We start from the raw sequence: 19,254 nt of genomic DNA on the forward strand, positions 1-19,254 counted from the left end.
TTGCACAGTCCACTGAAAAACAACTTTACCCTGCAGGCATTGTGCGATGGAGTCTGCCAACTCTGCAAAATAGGGGATAAAGCATCTCTAATAGTTTGTAAACCCCCAAGACCATTTGACATCTTTCTTACTCTGGGGAGGCAGCCAGGAAAGAATGGCCTCCACCTTTGCAGGGCCCATGGCCACCACTCTGGCCAACAATTGATAATTGGGGAAGTCCACTTCCTGCAGGTCCAAAGCACACTTCTCCAGCTTGGCATACAGATAGCGCTCTCGCAATCACTGAAGCATAGCCTGGACATGCATCATCATCATCATCATCATCATCATCATCATCATCATCATATCATTTGCCTCCTGATTCGGGGAGTAAATTAGAAACTTTTTTGGACAAAGAGGACTGTAGTCCTGGCTGGAGGAGGGATGTATGAAATCCCATCAGAGACTCTTCTCAAGGAATTCCCACATAGCTGCAAGTTTTGTTTCTGACACGGAGTAAATCTGACCACTGGGAATTGGGGATCCTTGGATTCAATTAATATCACAATCATAGGGGTGGGGCAGTGATAGTTTATCTGCCTCAGTCGCATTGAAGATATCTTCATAGTCCTTATACTTTTGAGGCAAGACCATTGACGATTCTACCACCAACATTCAGGAGCTGCAATGCACTACTTTGACCAGCAAAGTTCCTGACAGTACTGAAATGTGAACAGAACCAAGAGATGCACTGATCATGTTTGACCAGCCTTGGCATCTCCAAGACTAATGGGAAATGACGAACTGCAGCCAAGAAAAATAGAAGTTGCTCCACATGCCTTTGCATCTCCAGAGTCAATGGAGAGATCTGTTGTTTTATAGGGCCTCATTTTAACAGCCTCACATCAATAGTCTCAACAGGGAGGGGTGCTGGCAAGTCCTGTATGATGTTTTTTATTTTTCAAAAAGTCCAGATTCATGAATTTTTTGGCGGAACCAGAATCAGTCATGGCTCCAGCACAACAGACCAGCTCATTACTGGTGCAGAGGCTCACCAGCAACACCAAAGGGTCCTTTCTGTGCTCATGGGAGGACTATCAGCCCTTCTCTTGCCAAGATCACAAGCCCTCTCTGGCCTGATTCTGTCCGTTTTCCATCCGTAAAGGCTTCCCAGCCTTGGTTGGACAAACTTTGACAAAATGCCCAGCCTAACTGCAGTGCAAACACAAGTTTTTGTTTGTACTGCAGTCAAGCTGCGATTCAGTGGCAATGACAGAGCATAATGGGAGTTAGAGTTTACCCATATCCTTATGCATTTTTAATGGGACCATCCATAAAATCCCAAACCAACAATGACAAATTCTATGAATTATCATTACAGAATTCCTAACCCAATCATTGCCTAAGCTAGTAAAGAATAATTATAAAAATAATATCTTAACACTCTAGGTGTTAGCAAAAATCTTCACATTTTGGCACAGCTGACAAGTTAAAAGGAAAAGAATGGTGTATGTCCCTCTGAGTTCTCTAAATGCAAATTGAAAATATAAGAATTAAGCCTTTGTAAGAGTGTTGAGTGCACTAATACGTTTTCAAAGTACTCATTCAGTGGATTCATTTCAGGCATTTCGCAAACAAATCCACTGAATGCGTACTTCAAAAACTTATTGGTGTTTATTCAGCTCAGCTTGGCAGTGGAGCATGCCACTGCTCTTATGGTCCAGCTGCCTAATTATTATTAATTACACACACACACACACACACACACACATATATATACACCCTGCTTAATCTCCCCAAAGGGGGCTCAAAGGAGGAGGAAAGCTCCCACTTGTTCTTTTCTTCCTATATAATGTAGATCAAATTCTCTTTGAGATACAAAATGTAATTGTGATCCAAGAAGGGAAAAACACACACACACACACACACAAACAAACATGACATAAAAAGGTTAAGACTCTTTGAGTTAAATGTTTATTGAGTATAAAAATTAGAATTGCTCACATATGAAAAGATATGTTTGTTGTTAGTGTTACAATATCAAGAAGAGATTAAGAAATCGCTTCCTTGGATGGGAACAAGGATTCATCCATGGAGGTCTTTACCACACTTTCACTTTGCCCCCAATATTAAGCAGCATTTATCTTTGCAATGCGGGCAACTGTTCCAACAGGGAGAGCTCATCCAATCCGCATCGTTCTGGAGTTTATTGACCTTTTCTGATCTGGGAGGCAGGTCTTTTGGAAGTGGATTTCACAGTCCAGATTTGAGGGCAATTTGCTAAATCTCATACCTGAGCTCCCAACTGGGAATGATATGGGAAGGGACCTATTCCTTGGCACAGCTCTGGGTTGAAGGATGTGGTTGGAATGGAGCATCAAAACAACCGAAGGACTAAATGCTGGAAACCACAGATCTAGAATTCCACATGCTTCTTAGCCTTTTCTTATATGGGTAATGCATGGATTGGAAAAACTGTACCTGTTGCTATTCTGCTTTCCAAAACAAGAAGAAAGTCCTGTGGCAAAGCACCTTCTTCACCCTTATCATATCTGAATGTATTATATTATTTGGATGATTACCCGGGAATCATGTAGCCCTCCAGATGTTGCTGAACTGCAATATCCAGTGCCTTCTTCACATAGACTGTATTAGTTGCTCGCTGTTGGGAATTATAGTCAAACAAACATTTAGAAGGAGACATAAACCCTCCTGCAATTTTTTCTGTATGGGCTACAATGCACGGATACAACTACCTTGTGAAGTGGAAATCAGATAGATTGTCATTCTACCTTGTAGTCACCACAATCCTCCCTTTCTGGTTGACTCCACTAATTTTTAGAGCCACATCCAGGAGTAACTTGACTCTTATGGGCAAAGCCAAGCTCAGCTCCACCACTAAGCACAAGGTCAAATCCTGTGCAGAATGTGGCATCGGCAGCAAGGAACAGGGCAGCCTTGGCAATCTCTGCAGGGGTCCCCATCCGTCCCATAAGCTATAGACATAATGGAGAAGAAAGAGTGCAGTGTAAAATTATTGCTTGATGATAATCTCATGAGTGTGCACAAACATACACAAATCTTTGGAAGTCATTTCTTTCAGTTAAAAAAAAAGTTTCTGGCCCGTAAGTTTGTAAGACAAGTTTATGTGAAAACTAAAAAAAAATCCACAGTCAAACCTCTATATTTGTTGGGGTTAATGCACAATAACCTCATAGAATTAGAAAAGCCACAACTAAAAACAATCTCTCTTAAGCCAATTTAGGAATTTCGAGGACCTCAAGCACAACTCTTGTCAATTTCCATCAGAAGTTGACTATAGATTAAAACTGGAGGCCCTAGAAAAGCCATACTAATCCAATCAATGAACAAATTTGTGAATAATCAAACTCACACTCCTCCTCATAAGTTCATTTTATAAACTCAAAAACCAACATATCCATTAGCCCTGGGTCCATCAAGCACTTGCCTGAAAATCTTTGCCTTTCTGGATCGCTGCCTCTGGATCAGGATCTTTGTTTGCAAGTTTTTCCCACATTGGAGTCCAGATATTGGCAGGTGAGATGCTAGATTTTTTTTAAAGGAAGGAAGACAGGTTTGGTAGGGGAATCACAAAAGAGTAAGCATATCTATTTCCACATGGTGAACACTGCCTCTTCCTCCCCATTTCTAGAGTCCATTGAGAGTCCGATGCAGGGGAATTTCCTGTCAGCGTCCATTAGCGCAACGTCTGAAACAGTCCAAAAAAGGAAATGTGGAGAAGACAGTCAGGGATAGTCTTCTAGACTCAGGAACCAGTATATATCTGGAGAAAACATCCCAAACCACGTGGGATAGGAGAAGTCAAATTTGCCCAGGTTGAATTGCTTCAGTGACGTTGAGTAAGGGGTGTTCTTATGGGCAATCTGCTATCACGCATTGACATGTCTCCCCCAAAATCCTACTTCCTGAACCTGGCATGGTAATTATTTTAAGTCTTGTTTCCCCTCAGCTGTTTCGATTTACTCTAAAGCAGCGGATCGAGGGGAAAGCCAGATTTCTCCTCAAGTGGTGTCATATTTAATATCAGCCAAGCCCTGTACGTTAATAGCCCCCTTTAACATCAGTCGTACCTGTTGACTCGGACACAATGCTTGCTCTCATCAATGGCCAGAGCTTTTGTCATTGCAGTAACAGCACCCTACATGTAGAAGGATTGATTTTATTATACAGCACTTATATTTGAAATATTTCTATACGGCCTTTGGAAACAGAACCACATACGAAGCGGTCCGTCAGGCAAAACGTTGAAACAAAGCAGTGCCAAAGACAGTTGATGATAACCCACATAAAACATTTAAAGCAGCCCGATCAATAAAAATCATGTAAAAGAAAGGCTTAGATTGCCAATATCAGCCCCTAATAAAGAAGAGTGTCAAGAAAATTGGGTTTTCTTATAAGAATGGGGCTACCACAAAAAGGCTCTGCTTTCCTATATCTAGTAGAAGGGGTAACATTTGTAGTATCCAAAAATATTTTCCCTGACAATGGCACAGTAGAAGCAAACAATAATAACCTGGCCTAGAAGAAAACAATAATACCTTAGACTGTTCTTATCGGTTTTAACAGAAGCTTATAAGAAATGTTAGAACAATATGGAAGTGGGGGAGTGGTGGGAGTCGGGACCCCTGTATTTAGGTCCTATTGCTCCAACCTACCTTAGTTGCAACAAAAATTGGAGATTTCCTGTCTCCAAAAATGCCGACAATGCTGGACATATTGATGATGTTCCCTTTTCTTTTACGGATGAAAGGCAAAGCATACTACAAATGGAAAAAAGTAGATGAAATTGAGTTGGAAGAAGAATATACAAACATTTGAAACTGGTCCACATTGAGTCCATGTATAGCCCAACCACTTATCTTAGTGTCTCAGGTTCGGGATGTCATGTTTTTAATTATGCAATTGTTTATTCACTTTGTACTCTATGGGAGAGGGGGAGGGACATCATCTACATAGGACTAGTAATAAGAATAATAAGAAGGTCCTCTTGATGACAGCTGCTATTCAGGTTCCGGCTGAAGACCTAAATGTATACGGCAGATTATGCAGTCGATGGTCAATACTATAGGTAACCCAGAACCATACCACGTAGGACTTTAAAAGTAAAAAACCAACCCTTTGTACTTTGTCGGGGAACTAACTAGAAACCAATGGAATCATTTTAGCATATTACACTCCTAAATGTTCCCATAACCAGTCTGGCTGCCATGGTTTCAACTAAATGGAGTTTTCAACTGGAGTTTGTACAGAGGAAGCACAATATACAGAGCATTGCAGACCCCCTCTTGTTGGGATTATCAGCATGTGCATTACCATCTTTCATTCCTCCAACCCTAGGAAGGGAGCAGCTGCCATATCAGCCAAAGCCGGTACTAAGACCGTCTGACCGTCACATCTATCTGGGCTAAATTTGGAGAGACAAATTCAGAGGCATGCCAAAGCTGCAAACACGGCATTTCAAGGAAGTTGTAACCCCATCCAGAACTGGTTGGCATACCCCTAATCTCTTAATGACAAGCATATCTCTCTTATCTGGATCAAGTTTTAATTTGTTTTTTCTTCACACAGCCCATTACTTCTATGCATTCATTCAGACACACTATCCTTAGCTAAAGCTGTTTTTGGTGGCATGGAGAAGCATATTTGGGTGCATCGGGATACTGATAGCACCCCACTCCTTGCCATCGGATAATTTCTCCTAGCAATTTCATGCCACACAACAGTTCCTTATTAAACCTGGAACCACTTGTCTACTAAGTGTGTGCTGTTTTTCAGAGCTCAGAAAAGAAGCTTTTTTAGGGGAACGGTGCTTTGCTGGACTACAAGTCCCATGGCTATGGTTGTAGGGAGATTCAAAAAACGGTGGCCCCAAAGAACAGCTTTCCCAATGCCTGACAATTATTAATTATCTCATGGCAGACATTAACCTAAATAGGGGCAGTTACCCAGTGGCAGAAAACATTTTGGCACTAACTTCACTCAAAGAAAGTAAATGCAATTAGTTTAGGTCCATCCTACTGCATCTCTAGATACATTTGGGTAAATATCTGAAAATCATTAGAGCTACTATCAGCCTTCCTCTGGCCTGGGGTCTTCTTGAAGTCCTGGACTACAATTCCCATCTTCCTCACCTAGATGAGTGATAGCAACTATGGACCCATCTGGCACACATTGCCTGATTGGAGATGATGATAATATTCAGATGGGTCAGTTTTTTCGGGCTGCAATTCAGAGAATGCCTTTCCACTGCCTATACTGGTTAAGGATGCTGGGATGCACAGTTCAAAAGTTCCTGAGCAGCTGCATGGCTACACCACTAAGCTCAAGGGACTGATGTTATATAAAGCAGCTTCGTGAAAATTTCTTGATATTACTCACCTTAGATGCTAAGAAGTAGCCGACAACATTGATGGCGATGAGGTTGTGGAAATCTTCTGCAGTGCAATCATCGATTGTTCGGTAAGGGGGATCTGTGGGCAGGTGGATATGAAAAAGATGGTATTTTCAGATAATGTAAGAACCAGAAAAAAACTTCCTGTTTATTTCTTTATTGCTCTTTATTCCAGTAAACCAGGATTTATGTATGGAACTTCAGTAAAAAAGGGAGTGTGACTATTACACAGTGGCAACTATTATGTGATGAAATACAATATACATCATGATGGCCTTCTATATCAGTGAACACCATCATTTCAAAGCTGCATTTCATCCACAGCTCCATGAGCTGGCTTTTAACATATCTAAAAAAGTCCTTGCGCTCAAGAAACAAGGGACCCCGATTCTTCCAACATGCTCTTCCCCGCCAGTGCTTTGGGAATGACTTACGGATGGCAACATTGTTCACCAGACAGTCAAGGCATCCATAACGTTCAATGGTCACGGCAACTAGATTCTTGGAAAGGGACAAGGTTAGCAAAAGGTGAGAGTTGAAACAGGGGAGATGGTTAGCAAAATATGAAACACAGTTCCTACATGTTTACATGTGAAAATTGCCAGAATGGCTTTCCACAATGCACACTCCCCCACAGCCCACCCTCCCCCACACGGTAGCTACAACCAGGGAAGATGTAGGGTGTATCCATACCCCATCTCATGTGGAAACATTGTATTGAGGAAGGTGCGACAACTAAACTGGGTTATGACAGTCATAATTCCTACAATTAACAACCCCCAGAACACATTTTAAGCGAGACTGGGAAACCTTACTTTTTAAGACTTTGCTTCCAAAATCCTTCAAACACCAGCTAATGGAGGATTCTGGGAGTTATCATCCAAAGAACTACATTTTCAATTGTAGCCTTTAAGAATGCATTCGTGCCAAGGGAAAAGTGGCATTGAAGTCACCAAAGAAGTGGCACTAAACGACGGTTCCTGGAGACCTGGGTTTGACTTCCCCTTGACCATGGAAACCCACTGGGTGACCTTAGATTGAGTCACACACTCTCCGCCCCAGAAAGCCCAGTGATAGCTTCACTTTGGGGTTGGCATAAGTGGAAAACAACCTGAAGGCACATAGCAATAAAACAGCTCTCCCTACCTGGCACCTTTCCCTGCAGAGTCCCAGCCTACCTTAATAGCTTTTTCGCAGCGAACATCGCAGATCTGAAAGTACGCTTCCCCAGGGCTCCCACAATACTCCAGTTCCTGCACAATCGCCTTCCCCTGTTCTTCTGCAAAGACAGTTGCAAACAGAGTTTGTGAGGAATTAGGAGAGCAATTCCAGCTCCAGGTGATAAAGAGGTAAGTCTGAGTTGACTTAGCCATATAATCATTGATGCAATGGGTCTCTACATACTTGCAAATGTGGGGAAACTGCAAATAAAAACTGTACTGTTTTTACCTGAGAACACCTCTCTAGAAATCTCTAGGTTCAATTCTGTGGTCACCTTCTGCAGAAGAATTGCATTGGAGGAACTAGAGACATCGTATTAATCAAATGTGCAAATAATCAAATGCACAACAATTAACCCTGAAAATGTGGAGGCAAACTGTATTATTGTAGCAGACATGATATCACTTTAGTTTCAATTCCAGCTCAAATTCATAAGCTATGATACCACACAAACATGCAGTGAGTATATATGCTAGGAATTGATTTGCCATTTCTGTATGATAGGGTTTTTGTGCTACAGCTACCAAATTCAGCAAAGAAAGTCAATCTTCTATATCCACAGAATCAACAATCTACAGCTTAAAAATATTCCAAAAATTCCCATTTTACCATTTTATATAAGAGACACCATTTTACTATCACTGTCATCTGTTTACATCTGAATTGATGAGTTGGTATGCTTGGACTCCAGGTCCTATCAGCCTTCCCATGATAAGAATGAATGAGTGCTACAATCCAGAAATGAGGAAATGATTTCCAGAAATGTAGATCAGGAACAATTCCCTGTCTCTGATTTACATAACTCTGTTTACATCATCCTTCAGAGAAACGGTGATTACAACTCCATGCTGTAGGAGACTCATATTCCGTGTAGTTTAAGCAAGCTGATATGGAAACACTGGATAGTGAATGGAATCTCTTATAATGTTTAAGTATGGGTGGAGGGAGAGTCTCACCTTCACTTTCTCTGGCACAGAATACCACTTTGGCTCCCTGGTGGACTGGGAATGAAAAGAAGGAGGGAAAATGAATGCCAAACAAAATCTACCAACTCTGTTAATATCTGCACATTAATGAATTAAAAACAAAAAAATTATTACACTAAATATTCCATTAGAGATCAAGCATCCCTCATCAGAAAATCCAAAATACAGTAGAGTCTCACTTATCCAAGCTAAATGGGCCGGCAGAAGCTTGGATAAGCGAATATTTATAATTACTGTATTTACGAATTTAGCACCAAAATATCATGATATGTTGAAAACATTGAGTACAAAAATGGCTTGGATAATCCAGAAACTTGGATAAGTGAGGCTTGGATTAGTGAGACTCTACTGTACTCCAAAATCCAAAACTGTCCACGTAGGTGTCTGAGACATTGACATCTTTGCTTTCTGATGTTTCATGCACAAAATTGTTTAAAATGTTGTCTGGAGTGACTTCCAGGCTATGTGTAAATCCAATATACAGTATTTCTTGTCCCAAGCATATTGGATATGGAATATTCAACCTGTATTTCATGTTGTCCCTAAAGCAGCCAACTCCAATATGATGCCCAGATTGGTTAGACTAAAACTCCACAGACATCATGCTGGAAGGGAATTTTTTTCATGTCAGGAGCGACTTAAGAAACTGCAAGTCGCTTCTGCTGTCAGAGAATTGGCTGGCTGCAAGGACATTGCCCAGGGGATGCCCAGGTGTTCGATGTTTTACTATCCTTGTGGGAGGTTTCTCTCATGTCCCCGCATGGGAAGCTGGAGCTGACAGAGGAAGCTCACCCACTCTCCCCAGATTTGAACCGCCAACCTGTCAATCAGCAGTCCTGATTAACCATTGTTCAACAGTTTAACCCATTGCAGCACCGGGGGCTGGAAGGGAATTATGGGAAATGTTGTCCAACACATCTTCAGGACAGCAGGTTCAGGGAGGATGGGATGGGAATCATGTGGCATGCTGTTAAGTTTCACTGCCCAGCATTTCCCACCCTGCCGGTGCTGAATAAGTAGTTCTTTGTTTGCTGACAAATATTGTACAAATGAACAACTTCCAACTCGTGGTTAGCACAGCAGTTTAATACCAGGCCAGGTGAGTTATGCTGTAGGGGAAATATCTTGTCATCACACAAATGCACATTGGCCTCTTACATTCCAGAATCATACCATATATACCATATATGCTATATACAGTAAATATATACTGCATTTCTTCAATTCTGAGATGTATTTTTCCTATGTAAACAGCTCTAAAATATAATTACAATGGTTTCCTATGTATTTTTATTGCTGTGGTGGGTGGTACTGAAATCTTACAATCAATGGCGTCTTACAATTAAAGAAATATGGTATATGTCATTCCACTTGCCAGATTGCAATTATACGTTATCTACTGCATCTTCCTCATTATTATTGATTATAAAGAGTGTATTTACACTGTAGAATTAAGGCACTTTGATGCCACTGTCACAGCTCAATGCTACAGATTCCTGGAAATTCTGGTTTTGCAATGGCTTTCTCTGCCAAAGAGAGCTGGTGCCTTACCAATCTAGAAATTCCAGGTTTCCATACAACGGGGTCATTTATTCTACAGTGTAAATCAGTGGTTTTCAACCTGTGAGTCTCCAGGTGTTTGGCCTAAAACTCCCAGAAATCCCAGACAGTTTATCAGCTGTTATGATTTCTGAGAGTTGACGGCCAAAACATCTGGAGACCTACAGGTTGAAAACCACTGGTGTAGATGCACCCTCCAACCTTGTTGATTTTTTTAAGAAAAAAACTGTATTTATAATGTATGATTTTAATTACCACTACCATTTTTCTCTCTCAACTCACCAAATTCTCTGACGATCGCTTCGCCGATGCCCCTGGTGCCCCCCGTTACTATGACCACCTTCCCCGGATACCGCAGCCCAGTTGCCATCACAGCTCCTCTTACTATTCTGCCTGATGACTCCACATCCAGCTGGTCTTTTAAATACACACAGCACCATCTGGTTTCCCCCACTACACATGCACACCCCTCAAGATGCCATTAGAGGTTGAGCATCCCTTATCTGGAATGCTTGGGAACATGTCTTTTGGCTTTGGTTTTTTTCAGATATTGGATATTTGTGCATGTGCAGAATGAGATATCTTGGTGATATCTCAGGTCTACGCAAGAAATTAATGTATGTTTCATTTAAATCTTGTATATACAACAATCTGAGGAAACCACTTGAAGGTACACAACAACCACATGATAACTCATACTCAGCCAGTCAGCAAAACCAAAATTAAATAATCTGAATAAGCAGTTTTATCCAATTCCCACTGAAAATACAAAAACAGCATTTTACTTCAGCCTCAGAAGCAGAAGTCAACTGATTAAGATTTTAAAATATGAACCTCTAAAAATGTAATAGAATCCTCAAGTTCTCAGTTCTCAGTTTTTATACCACATTTTATGTTGGAAATAGCAATCTCCCCAGTCTTTCACTATTTATTTGTTAATGTATATATTTGCTAACCTGTATTCTATGTGTATGTTGATTTGCCAGTTTAACTGTACCTCTATGGTGTGGGAGGGGTTATAGACATGTGATTGTACTGAGCATGTTCAGACCCGGGACTCTATTTTGTATTCAGTGTCTGCTTTACACTTCAGTGTAGGTGGATGTATGTTTGCATCAGACCTCAGTGGAGGTGGATGCATGTATCTGTTTGGACTTCAGTAGAGAAGCATGATTTTGGACTTCAGTGAGTACAACTATACTTAAAGACTATGGACTATTGATTAAGAATTATACCCTGTGTACTACTCAACACAGAGAGAAGCTACATTCTATCTATAACTGAACTTTAATAAGAAATGTGCCTGTATGGTGAATTAATACAAGATGTTTGTGAGTAAACAAGATATGTTATTTTTCAAAGAAGACTGTTTTTTTTATCTCTGAGTGCATAGTTTAAACTAAGAGGTTCCAAGGGAGTGTATATCTTTTGGGCAATTGCAACTGCAATTTCAACTTCAAAGTAACAACCATCCTCTGCTAACCAAATAGTTTAAAGACATGGTTCTTCAGTTTAACAGCTGAGTTACCTGTGCACCATAACATGATGCTTGTGAATATCACTTGTTCAAAGGGTTGACTTCTAACAAGGTCATGCTTTTCATGGCTAGTGGTTTTCAAAAGGTGGTCTCCACATGTTCATGGAGATTCACATTTGCCAAACGGATATGACATCATTTTTCCTTTTCAATAAGGTTATGATTGCCATTTATTTTCCAAAAGGATATGTGCCCAGAGTCTGGGTGCAATTATTTCCAATACATATTGCTTAGTTTTAAATTTAAAAGATGGCAAAATATTTGATCTGTTCTTTTTTCACCCTCTTCTTTGCATGTTACAGTATTTCTGTCACTGGTGCCAAATTTTCTGTAAAAATACACTAGTTTTTTTTGTGTCAGGAGCGATTTGAGAAACTGCAAATCGCTTCTGGTATGAGAGAATTGGCCATCTGCAAGAACGTTGCCCAGGGGACGACTGAATGTTTTGATGTTTTTACCATCCTTGTGGGAAGCTTCTCTCATGTCCCCGCATGAAGCTGGAGCTGATAGAGGGAACTCATCTGCACTCACGCCAAAATGAAACGCAAAATTCCCTGAGAGGTTGAACCTCTCTTTTCTGGATTGATTGGGAACAGATGTGTTTTGGCTTTGGGGAGTTTTCAGATTTTGGCGTATTTGCATATACAGAATGAGGTATCTTGGAGATATCTCAAATCTAAGCAAGAAATTAATTATTTCTGTATGCCTTGTACACATATATTCTGAGGAAACGAACCAAAGGCCTACAGCATATTCAAATTTTGTGAAGAAAAATCACATCTCTTCCAGTCAGCAAAATCAAAATTAAGGCATCCGAAGAAGCAGTTTTATCCAGTCGACGTTAACAACAGACAAACGCAGCCATGCACCTCGCCCTGAGGTGGAGACGTTCTCAGAAGTTCCTCATACTACTTAAGATTTATGAGCAATTTAACCAAGATCAAAGAGATCTAACTAGTGATGCTGGAGAAAATGAGTTTTGCCTACAATTGTGTAAAGATTGGCATCATTAATTCTTTTTGGAAAGTGTGAATACCATTAGAAATCGGCAAAGGAAGATGAACCTGTACAAATTACAGGATAAAGGTGTACCCAAAATTTGGGGCATGATGTTCAAATGGTTTAATGGAAAAAACATCTGGATTAAATACATAAAATGTACCTTATGCTGCAGTTTAAAAGAAAATATGTATTATATTCGGTAAAATGAGAGAATTAGTGCCCAATAAGTTATGTATAAAATAAATGTCTACAAAAGGTTTAAGTCGATGTTGCCATTGTCAAGATAATGACATATTTGATCCACATGTAGATAGTCATTTTTATGATAATTCAATACATTTTAAAGGTAAATTTTGCCATGTCATCAGAAATGATTTGCTATTTATCCAGGATGTGAAAATGGATAATATACACTACTTCTTCAATGTGTAACAGAATGGCAGTAATATTTTTTTGCTCAAATTGGAAATGAACTGAAGCACCAACAATGGTAGAATGGGTTGTCAATGTTGCTGATTTTGTTCAAATTAACAAAAATATCAACCAAATTAAGGTTATGGATCTTTTGAGCAATAAAAAAATCCAATAATGCCATAATTGATGGTTATGGCTGTTAGATGTTTATATTAGGAGGAACTATGAGATATCACAATTAAGGAGCAAAACCATCAGTTAAAGTTACAAAAAGCTTTATTCAAGAGAACTACATAGCAGATAGAAAAGAGACTTGGATCCTTCCTTTAGCTATTCTAAGCTCATTTTGGGGAGAAGAAAGGAAAAGGAAAATACCAGGAAGGGGCCTGAAATCTGAGAAAGGGGTATAATCCTAAGAATATCAATCCGCACATCAAAGATTGGGGCAGGACAAATGGAGAGTGAGGGTGAGTCATCTGTGTTGCTGTTGAAATATGCAGCATTAAATGTTCATGGAGTATACAAATTGAAATTGTTCATACTGTAAATGAGAAGACATGTTTGTTGTTAGCATTACAATATCAAGGGGAAATTGCCATCATTTCCTTGGGTGGGAAAAAGTATTTATCCAGAGACTGAACATTCCTCACACTTTTCCTATGCCCCCAATATTTAGCAGCATTTCCCTTTGCTATTCAGGCAGCTATTCCAACAGGATAGGTCATCCAATTTGCACCATTCTGGGTCTCTTGACCTTTTTTGATGTGGGAGGCAGGTCTCTTGGAAGTGGATTTTACAGTCCAAATTTGGGGGCAATTTGCTAAATCTTATACCTACGTTCCAATCTGGGAATGTTATCGAAGGGAACTATTCCTTGGCAAAGCTCTGGGTTGAAGGATGTGGTTGGAATGGCACACCAAAACAACTGAAGGATTAAATGCTGGAAACCACAGATCTAGAATTCCAAAAGCATTTTGGTCGTCTTATATGGAAAATGCAAATTGGAAAAGCTGTATCTGTTGGCATTCTGCTTTCCAAAACAGAAAGGGAGCCCTGGGGCAAGGCAGCTTCAATTCTGAATGTATTACATCTCTGTACATCATGATTACTCAGGAACCTCCAGATGTCGCTGGACTACAACATCAAGTGCTTTCTTTTCATAGGCTGTATTAGCTGATGGCTTCTGGGAGTTATAGTCAAACATTTAGACGGAGGCATGAATCCTCCCACACTTTTCTGCATGGGCTACAATGCATGGATATAACTACCTTGTGAGGTGGAAATCAAATAGATGGGCATTCACGCTTGTAGCCACTGCATCTTCCCATCCTGGTTGACTCTACTAGTTTTTAGAGCCACATCCAGGAGTAAATGGGCTCTTATGGGCAAAGCCAAGCTCAGCGCCACCACTGGCCACAAGGTCAAATCCTGTGCAGAATGTGGCATCAGCAGCAAGGAACAGGGCAGCCTTCGCAATCTCTGCAGGGGTCCCAAATCGTCCCATAAGCTATGGTCACAATGTAGAAGAAAGAGGATGGTGCAAAATTAGTGTTCGATGCTTATCTCATGAGTGGACACAAACACACACACAGATCTCTATTCCATTTGTTTTCTTTCTCCAAGAATCATTATCTTCACAATAAATAGCACCCCAAATGTTTCTGATCCTTAAGCCTATAAGAGAAGTTTATCCTTCCAGTGAAAACAGAATAAACATTGGGTTGCTGTGAGTCTTTTGGGCTGTATGGCCATGTTCCAGAAGTTTTCTCTCCTGACGTTTCACCCCCATCTGTGGCAGGCATCTCTGAGGGTGCCTGGCACAGATGTGGGTGAAACTTCAAGGGAGAAAGCTTCTGGAACATGGCCATACAGCCCGAAAGACTCACAGCAACCCAGTGATTCCGGCCATGAAAACCTTCAACAATACATAGAATAAACATTCACAGTCAAACCTCCACAATTTCTGGGATTAGGACACAGAACCCTTGCAAAACCAGAAAAGCCATTTAAAAATACTATTAAACCACCCTAGGAGTCTCAGGGTCCTCCAGCACAATCCTTATCAATTTTCTTCAGAATGTTATCATGAATTCACACTAGAGAACCAAACAGGCCATCTTAATCCAATCCGTGAATAATCAAATACACAAAAGTTAAACCTGCAAATGTAACAGAGCAACTGTTTTTTAAATAACAGCTAAAATATGTACCGTACATCTCCAAAATTGCACATCAGGTAGAGAGAATGCAGATTCTGGGTTTTCCACATGCACGCAGAATTTTAATGGCATTTTTACACAGTATTGTACATGCAATTCCTTGTAAAAACTAGGAATACTGGTACATCCTCTTCATTAGCCCCAGTCCCATCATGCACTTGCCTGAGCATCTTTGCCTTGCTGGATCGTTGCCTCTGGATTGGGTGATTCGTTTGCCTCCCTTGCCCATGCTGGAGTCCAGGTATTGCTTGGTGAAATGCTAGAATTCATATTGTTTTGATTATTTTAAAGGAGGGAAAACATATTTGGAGGGGCATCACAGAAGAGTAAGCAAATCTGTTCCCACTTGTTAAGCTTTGTGTCAACATTCCTTGAAGTATAATACGCCCCTTCCCCACCCCCACCCCCCCAGAGTTTCAATATGTTACCTGTGAATTTTATTTCTTCATTTCACTGGTGGAAGTCAACCATATCCTGCACATGTTTATAGTCCTCAACAAGGAGATAGATAGGCAGCTAACGTTAGTTTATACTTTATAGGGAAAGCTCTTCTTCTATTGCTCTCTTGGTCTGTCTCTCTTTTTCTCCTCCAATTTCCCCTCCAGGCAGGCCCTATATCCCAGGATCGTATCCCAGGTTTTCTGTTTATCCCAGATTATCTGGCAGTGCGGACACATATAATCCAGTTTAAGGTCCGTTAGACTTAGACTGATATTCTCAGGAAAACGTTTACTTTCCTAAATTAGAGACCTTGTGGGAGTTTGGTCTCTCTTCCTTTTTGTTCTCCATAGAGATGAGGAAGACATCATGACAATTTGTCTCCAAAGACAGTTAAATACAAATCATTCCCCAACTTTCCTATTTAGAAATGTAGTTCTTTCCAGTAAACCTTTTTGTAACTTTTAAAGCCTGAGTCCTCTCCTTTAATAGCTTAAGCTCATTCACTCTCTTGCCATTCCCAGAAGCTTCTGTTCTGCTAAACTGCTATAGTTGTTGCTGCTTATTTTTAAATTCTCTTTTTTCATTTTTGGATTCCCCCAACATTCAGATATAATGGAATCCTGATCATGTTTTCTGAAATACTTTAGATTTTCTACTAGGATTTCATAGAAGCAAATGCCACTCCAGATATTTTGAATTATAATGTGGCCAATAGGAAAGAGCATTGGACAAATCTCAACCAGTAAAGCACTAGCTAGTGTGGACAACAGGGAGGGACACTGGGAGCAAATGATCAAAATGTGTGAGCCATTACATTGTCCTGGTAATTTTCATGGAAATGAAAAAGGATCAATTTGTTTCAGTTCTCAAAACCTCATTGAACCCTGAAACCGAATCCTTAATTGTTGATAGCCCTCTGATAACCGCAGTCTTACCTGTTGACTCGGACACAATATTTGCTCTCATCGATGGCCAGGGCTTTTGTCATTGTACTAATAGCACCCTACATGTTGAAAGAGTTATTTTATTATACATATATGTGAAATTTTTCTGCACAGTTTTTGGAGGCAGAACCTCATATGAAGCAGTCCCAACAGGGAAAACATTGAAACTATGCAATATAAAATACAGTTGATTAAAGGCTACATAGAAAAAATTAAAACAGCCAGAACACTAAAAATCACAATGTAAAAGAAGGCCTACAATACAGTCAAAGTAAGTTGAAAAACCATTTGTCCCCCTGACCATAATCAAGAAGGGAGTCAAGAAAACTGGTTTTTAATGAGGATGAGGCTACCAAAGAAAAGCCCTCCTTTCCTCCTTCCTCAGCTGTTCCAAATGTAGTACAAGTTAACATTTGTAGTCTCCAAAAGTAACTTTTCTGACCATTGGGCAGCATTTCACTAGAAGAAAATAATAACCTGGCCTGTTCTTGTGGCCTTTAAGAGAGGCTTAGAGACAAGCCTCACTCCTTGCTGTTAAAAGTCACTGCAGCAGGAGCCTTTAAGTAATGTTGGCAACCCTTGCATTAGAACAGTAGGGGATGTGGGGATAATTTCAGGTCCTATTGCCCCAGCCTACCTTGCTTGAGACATAGGCTAGAGATTGCCTGTCCCCAATAATATTGACAATGCTGGAAATGTTGACGATATTCCCTTTTGTTTTTCGGAGGTAAGGCAGCGCATACTGCAAATAAAAAGAGAGAGAAATTGAGATGAAAGAAGACTATACCAACATATAACCTAGCAGCCTCTATCATTAGGCAGACTGAGACAGCTGCCTTAGGTTTGGGGTGTCATGTTTTTAATTATTTTATATTTGTGGGGCACATCACCCACGTAATAACAACAAAACAAACACATTTTTTTGTTTCCTGTATCTCCTTGTGACTACAGAGAGAGTTCAACAGAATTAAAATACATAGATAAACCACAAGACCATTAAATACACACATTAAAACATAGAACAGTGGTTCGCTTTCTATGCCTCATTTCTTAGTACAACTGGGAAACATCGGAACCCCTGCAGAGCTACTACTAGACTTCTCCAGGCATGGGATCTTCTTGAAGGGCTGGACTACAATTCCTATCTTCTCATCTATATGAGTGATGGCAGCTATTGACCCATCTGGCACATCTTGCTTAGTTGGAGGTGATGATAATACTCAGCTGGGTCAGTTTGTAGGACTACAATTCTGAGAATTCCTTTCCACTGCCTACACTGGCTAGGGATGCCGGAATGCACAGTCCAAAAGCTCCTGAGCAGCTGCATGGATCCACTACTAAACTCAAGGGACCAAGGATCTGATGTTATATAAAGCAGCTTCCTGTGAATTTCTTGATATTACTCACCTTAGATGTCAAGAAGTAGCCGACCACATTGATGTCCATGACTTCATGGAATTCTTCTGTAGTTGTGTTATCAATTGTTTTATAACTAGGATCTGTCAGGATTTAGATATAAACAAGAAGAGTTTGCAGAAGAGCCAGAATATTTCCATGTCTCTTTGTTATAGTACCTTTTTTAAAAAAAGCATTTATTCCAATAAACCATAATTAAATCCTGTCATTATGATTTATTTGAAATGACAACTATGAAGGCACTGCCATTGATAGGTTCCACAAATGTAAAGATACATAATTAAATACAAGTCAGAATTATCTGTGGTATAGATAGATGTGTATGGATGGGAAAGCTAGATAGTGGAGCAAATTCATGCTATTTGAAATGTATACATTTGTGGTATACATAAAGGCTTAAAGGCTGCATGTATACCACAAAACACCAAAGAAAACAAGCTGGTCTGTGAGCAAAACAACTCTCGGCTCTCATAGAAGCCAAAATCACTAACAGAGGCATCAAACTTTGGACATATCATGAGATGATATGATTGATTAGAAAATGTATTAATGCTTAGTAAAGTGGGAATGGGAAAAGAAGGAGGCTGCATTCATGCCCCCTGTCAGGATGACCCCATAAGTTTCACAATGTTTTTCTATGAATGTTTTTCTCAGAAGTGGCTTTGCCTGTTTCTCCCCCTGAAATAGAATCTTAAATTCTTTCAAATATGCATTCAGAGTTTACATCTTGACATGTCATAGTAGATCCTGTGCCAGAAAGGATGTGCCTCTTTCTTGAGTCCAAAGGCATACTCAGAAGGAATAGACAAGGCAGCTGGCACTAAGTGACTAAGAATTTGAGCTGAGAACCATCAAGTCCAACTTTCCACCTTCCTACCTGGATTCAGCAGTGGTCTTGGGAAAAACACTCTGCCTCTCTGCTTATGTCTACATTTCAGTGCATCTAGTATTTCTCTAAGCCTAAAGACATCTAATTGAAATAATTGAATGTTTTTTCCTTCCCTCTGCTATCTGTTATGTTAATTTCTGGAGTGTAAATTCCAAAGAGCATCAATATATTCTCTCAAAATTGTATACAACACGAGGGTGAGTGGAAAATTAT

At 40.1% G+C, this 19,254-nt stretch overlaps 2 protein-coding genes across 4 annotated transcripts in view; both read right to left on the minus strand.

Moving 5' to 3' along the window:
- Nucleotides 1-1,930: 1,930 nt before the first annotated feature.
- Nucleotides 1,931-14,516, minus strand: LOC103280323 (17-beta-hydroxysteroid dehydrogenase 14). 3 transcript variants are annotated; one of them, XM_062958064.1, is made up of 9 exons: nucleotides 14,401-14,516; nucleotides 8,590-8,634; nucleotides 7,591-7,691; nucleotides 6,847-6,913; nucleotides 6,400-6,491; nucleotides 4,677-4,781; nucleotides 4,092-4,159; nucleotides 3,449-3,545; nucleotides 1,931-2,975 (listed from the first exon to the last, which is right to left on the minus strand). In XM_062958064.1, exons 1-9 carry the CDS (start codon nucleotides 14,429-14,431, stop codon nucleotides 2,811-2,813), a joined length of 771 nt encoding a protein of 256 aa, XP_062814134.1. In that variant the 5' UTR covers nucleotides 14,432-14,516; the 3' UTR covers nucleotides 1,931-2,810. The 3 variants fall into 3 exon arrangements, with proteins under 3 accessions (XP_062814134.1, XP_008117147.2, XP_062814133.1); XM_008118940.3 differs by lacking the exon at nucleotides 14,401-14,516 and adding an exon at nucleotides 10,462-13,335; XM_062958063.1 differs by having other exon boundaries at nucleotides 7,591-8,634; nucleotides 14,401-14,431.
- LOC103280319 (uncharacterized) overlaps nucleotides 13,391-19,254 on the minus strand; it is a 34,716-nt gene continuing 28,852 nt past the window's right edge. Inside the window, exons 16-20 of the mRNA XM_062957130.1 lie at nucleotides 18,144-18,235; nucleotides 17,374-17,478; nucleotides 16,728-16,795; nucleotides 15,514-15,610; nucleotides 13,391-14,639 (exon numbers count right to left, since the gene is read on the minus strand). Of these exons, the coding sequence (XP_062813200.1) occupies nucleotides 14,475-14,639; nucleotides 15,514-15,610; nucleotides 16,728-16,795; nucleotides 17,374-17,478; nucleotides 18,144-18,235 (527 nt within the window). The 3' untranslated portion in view covers nucleotides 13,391-14,474. The remainder of the gene's footprint in view (nucleotides 14,640-15,513; nucleotides 15,611-16,727; nucleotides 16,796-17,373; nucleotides 17,479-18,143; nucleotides 18,236-19,254) is intronic.

The sequence above is a fragment of the Anolis carolinensis genome, chromosome 6 (genome assembly GCF_035594765.1).
Source record: "Anolis carolinensis isolate JA03-04 chromosome 6, rAnoCar3.1.pri, whole genome shotgun sequence".
Classification (NCBI taxonomy): domain Eukaryota; kingdom Metazoa; phylum Chordata; class Lepidosauria; order Squamata; family Dactyloidae; genus Anolis; species Anolis carolinensis.

Coding starts and splice junctions, on each gene's coding strand:
- LOC103280323 (XM_008118940.3), bottom strand. CDS start 10,549: ATGGCAACTGGGCTGCGGTATCCGGGGAAGGTGGTCATAGTAACGGGG. Junction 6,492..6,846: donor GGTGAACAATGTTGCCATCC/GTAAGTCATTCC, acceptor ACCTGCCCACAG/ATCCCCCTTACCGAACAATC. Junction 3,546..4,091: donor CATTGTGTCCGAGTCAACAG/GTACGACTGATG, acceptor AAAAAAATCTAG/CATCTCACCTGCCAATATCT.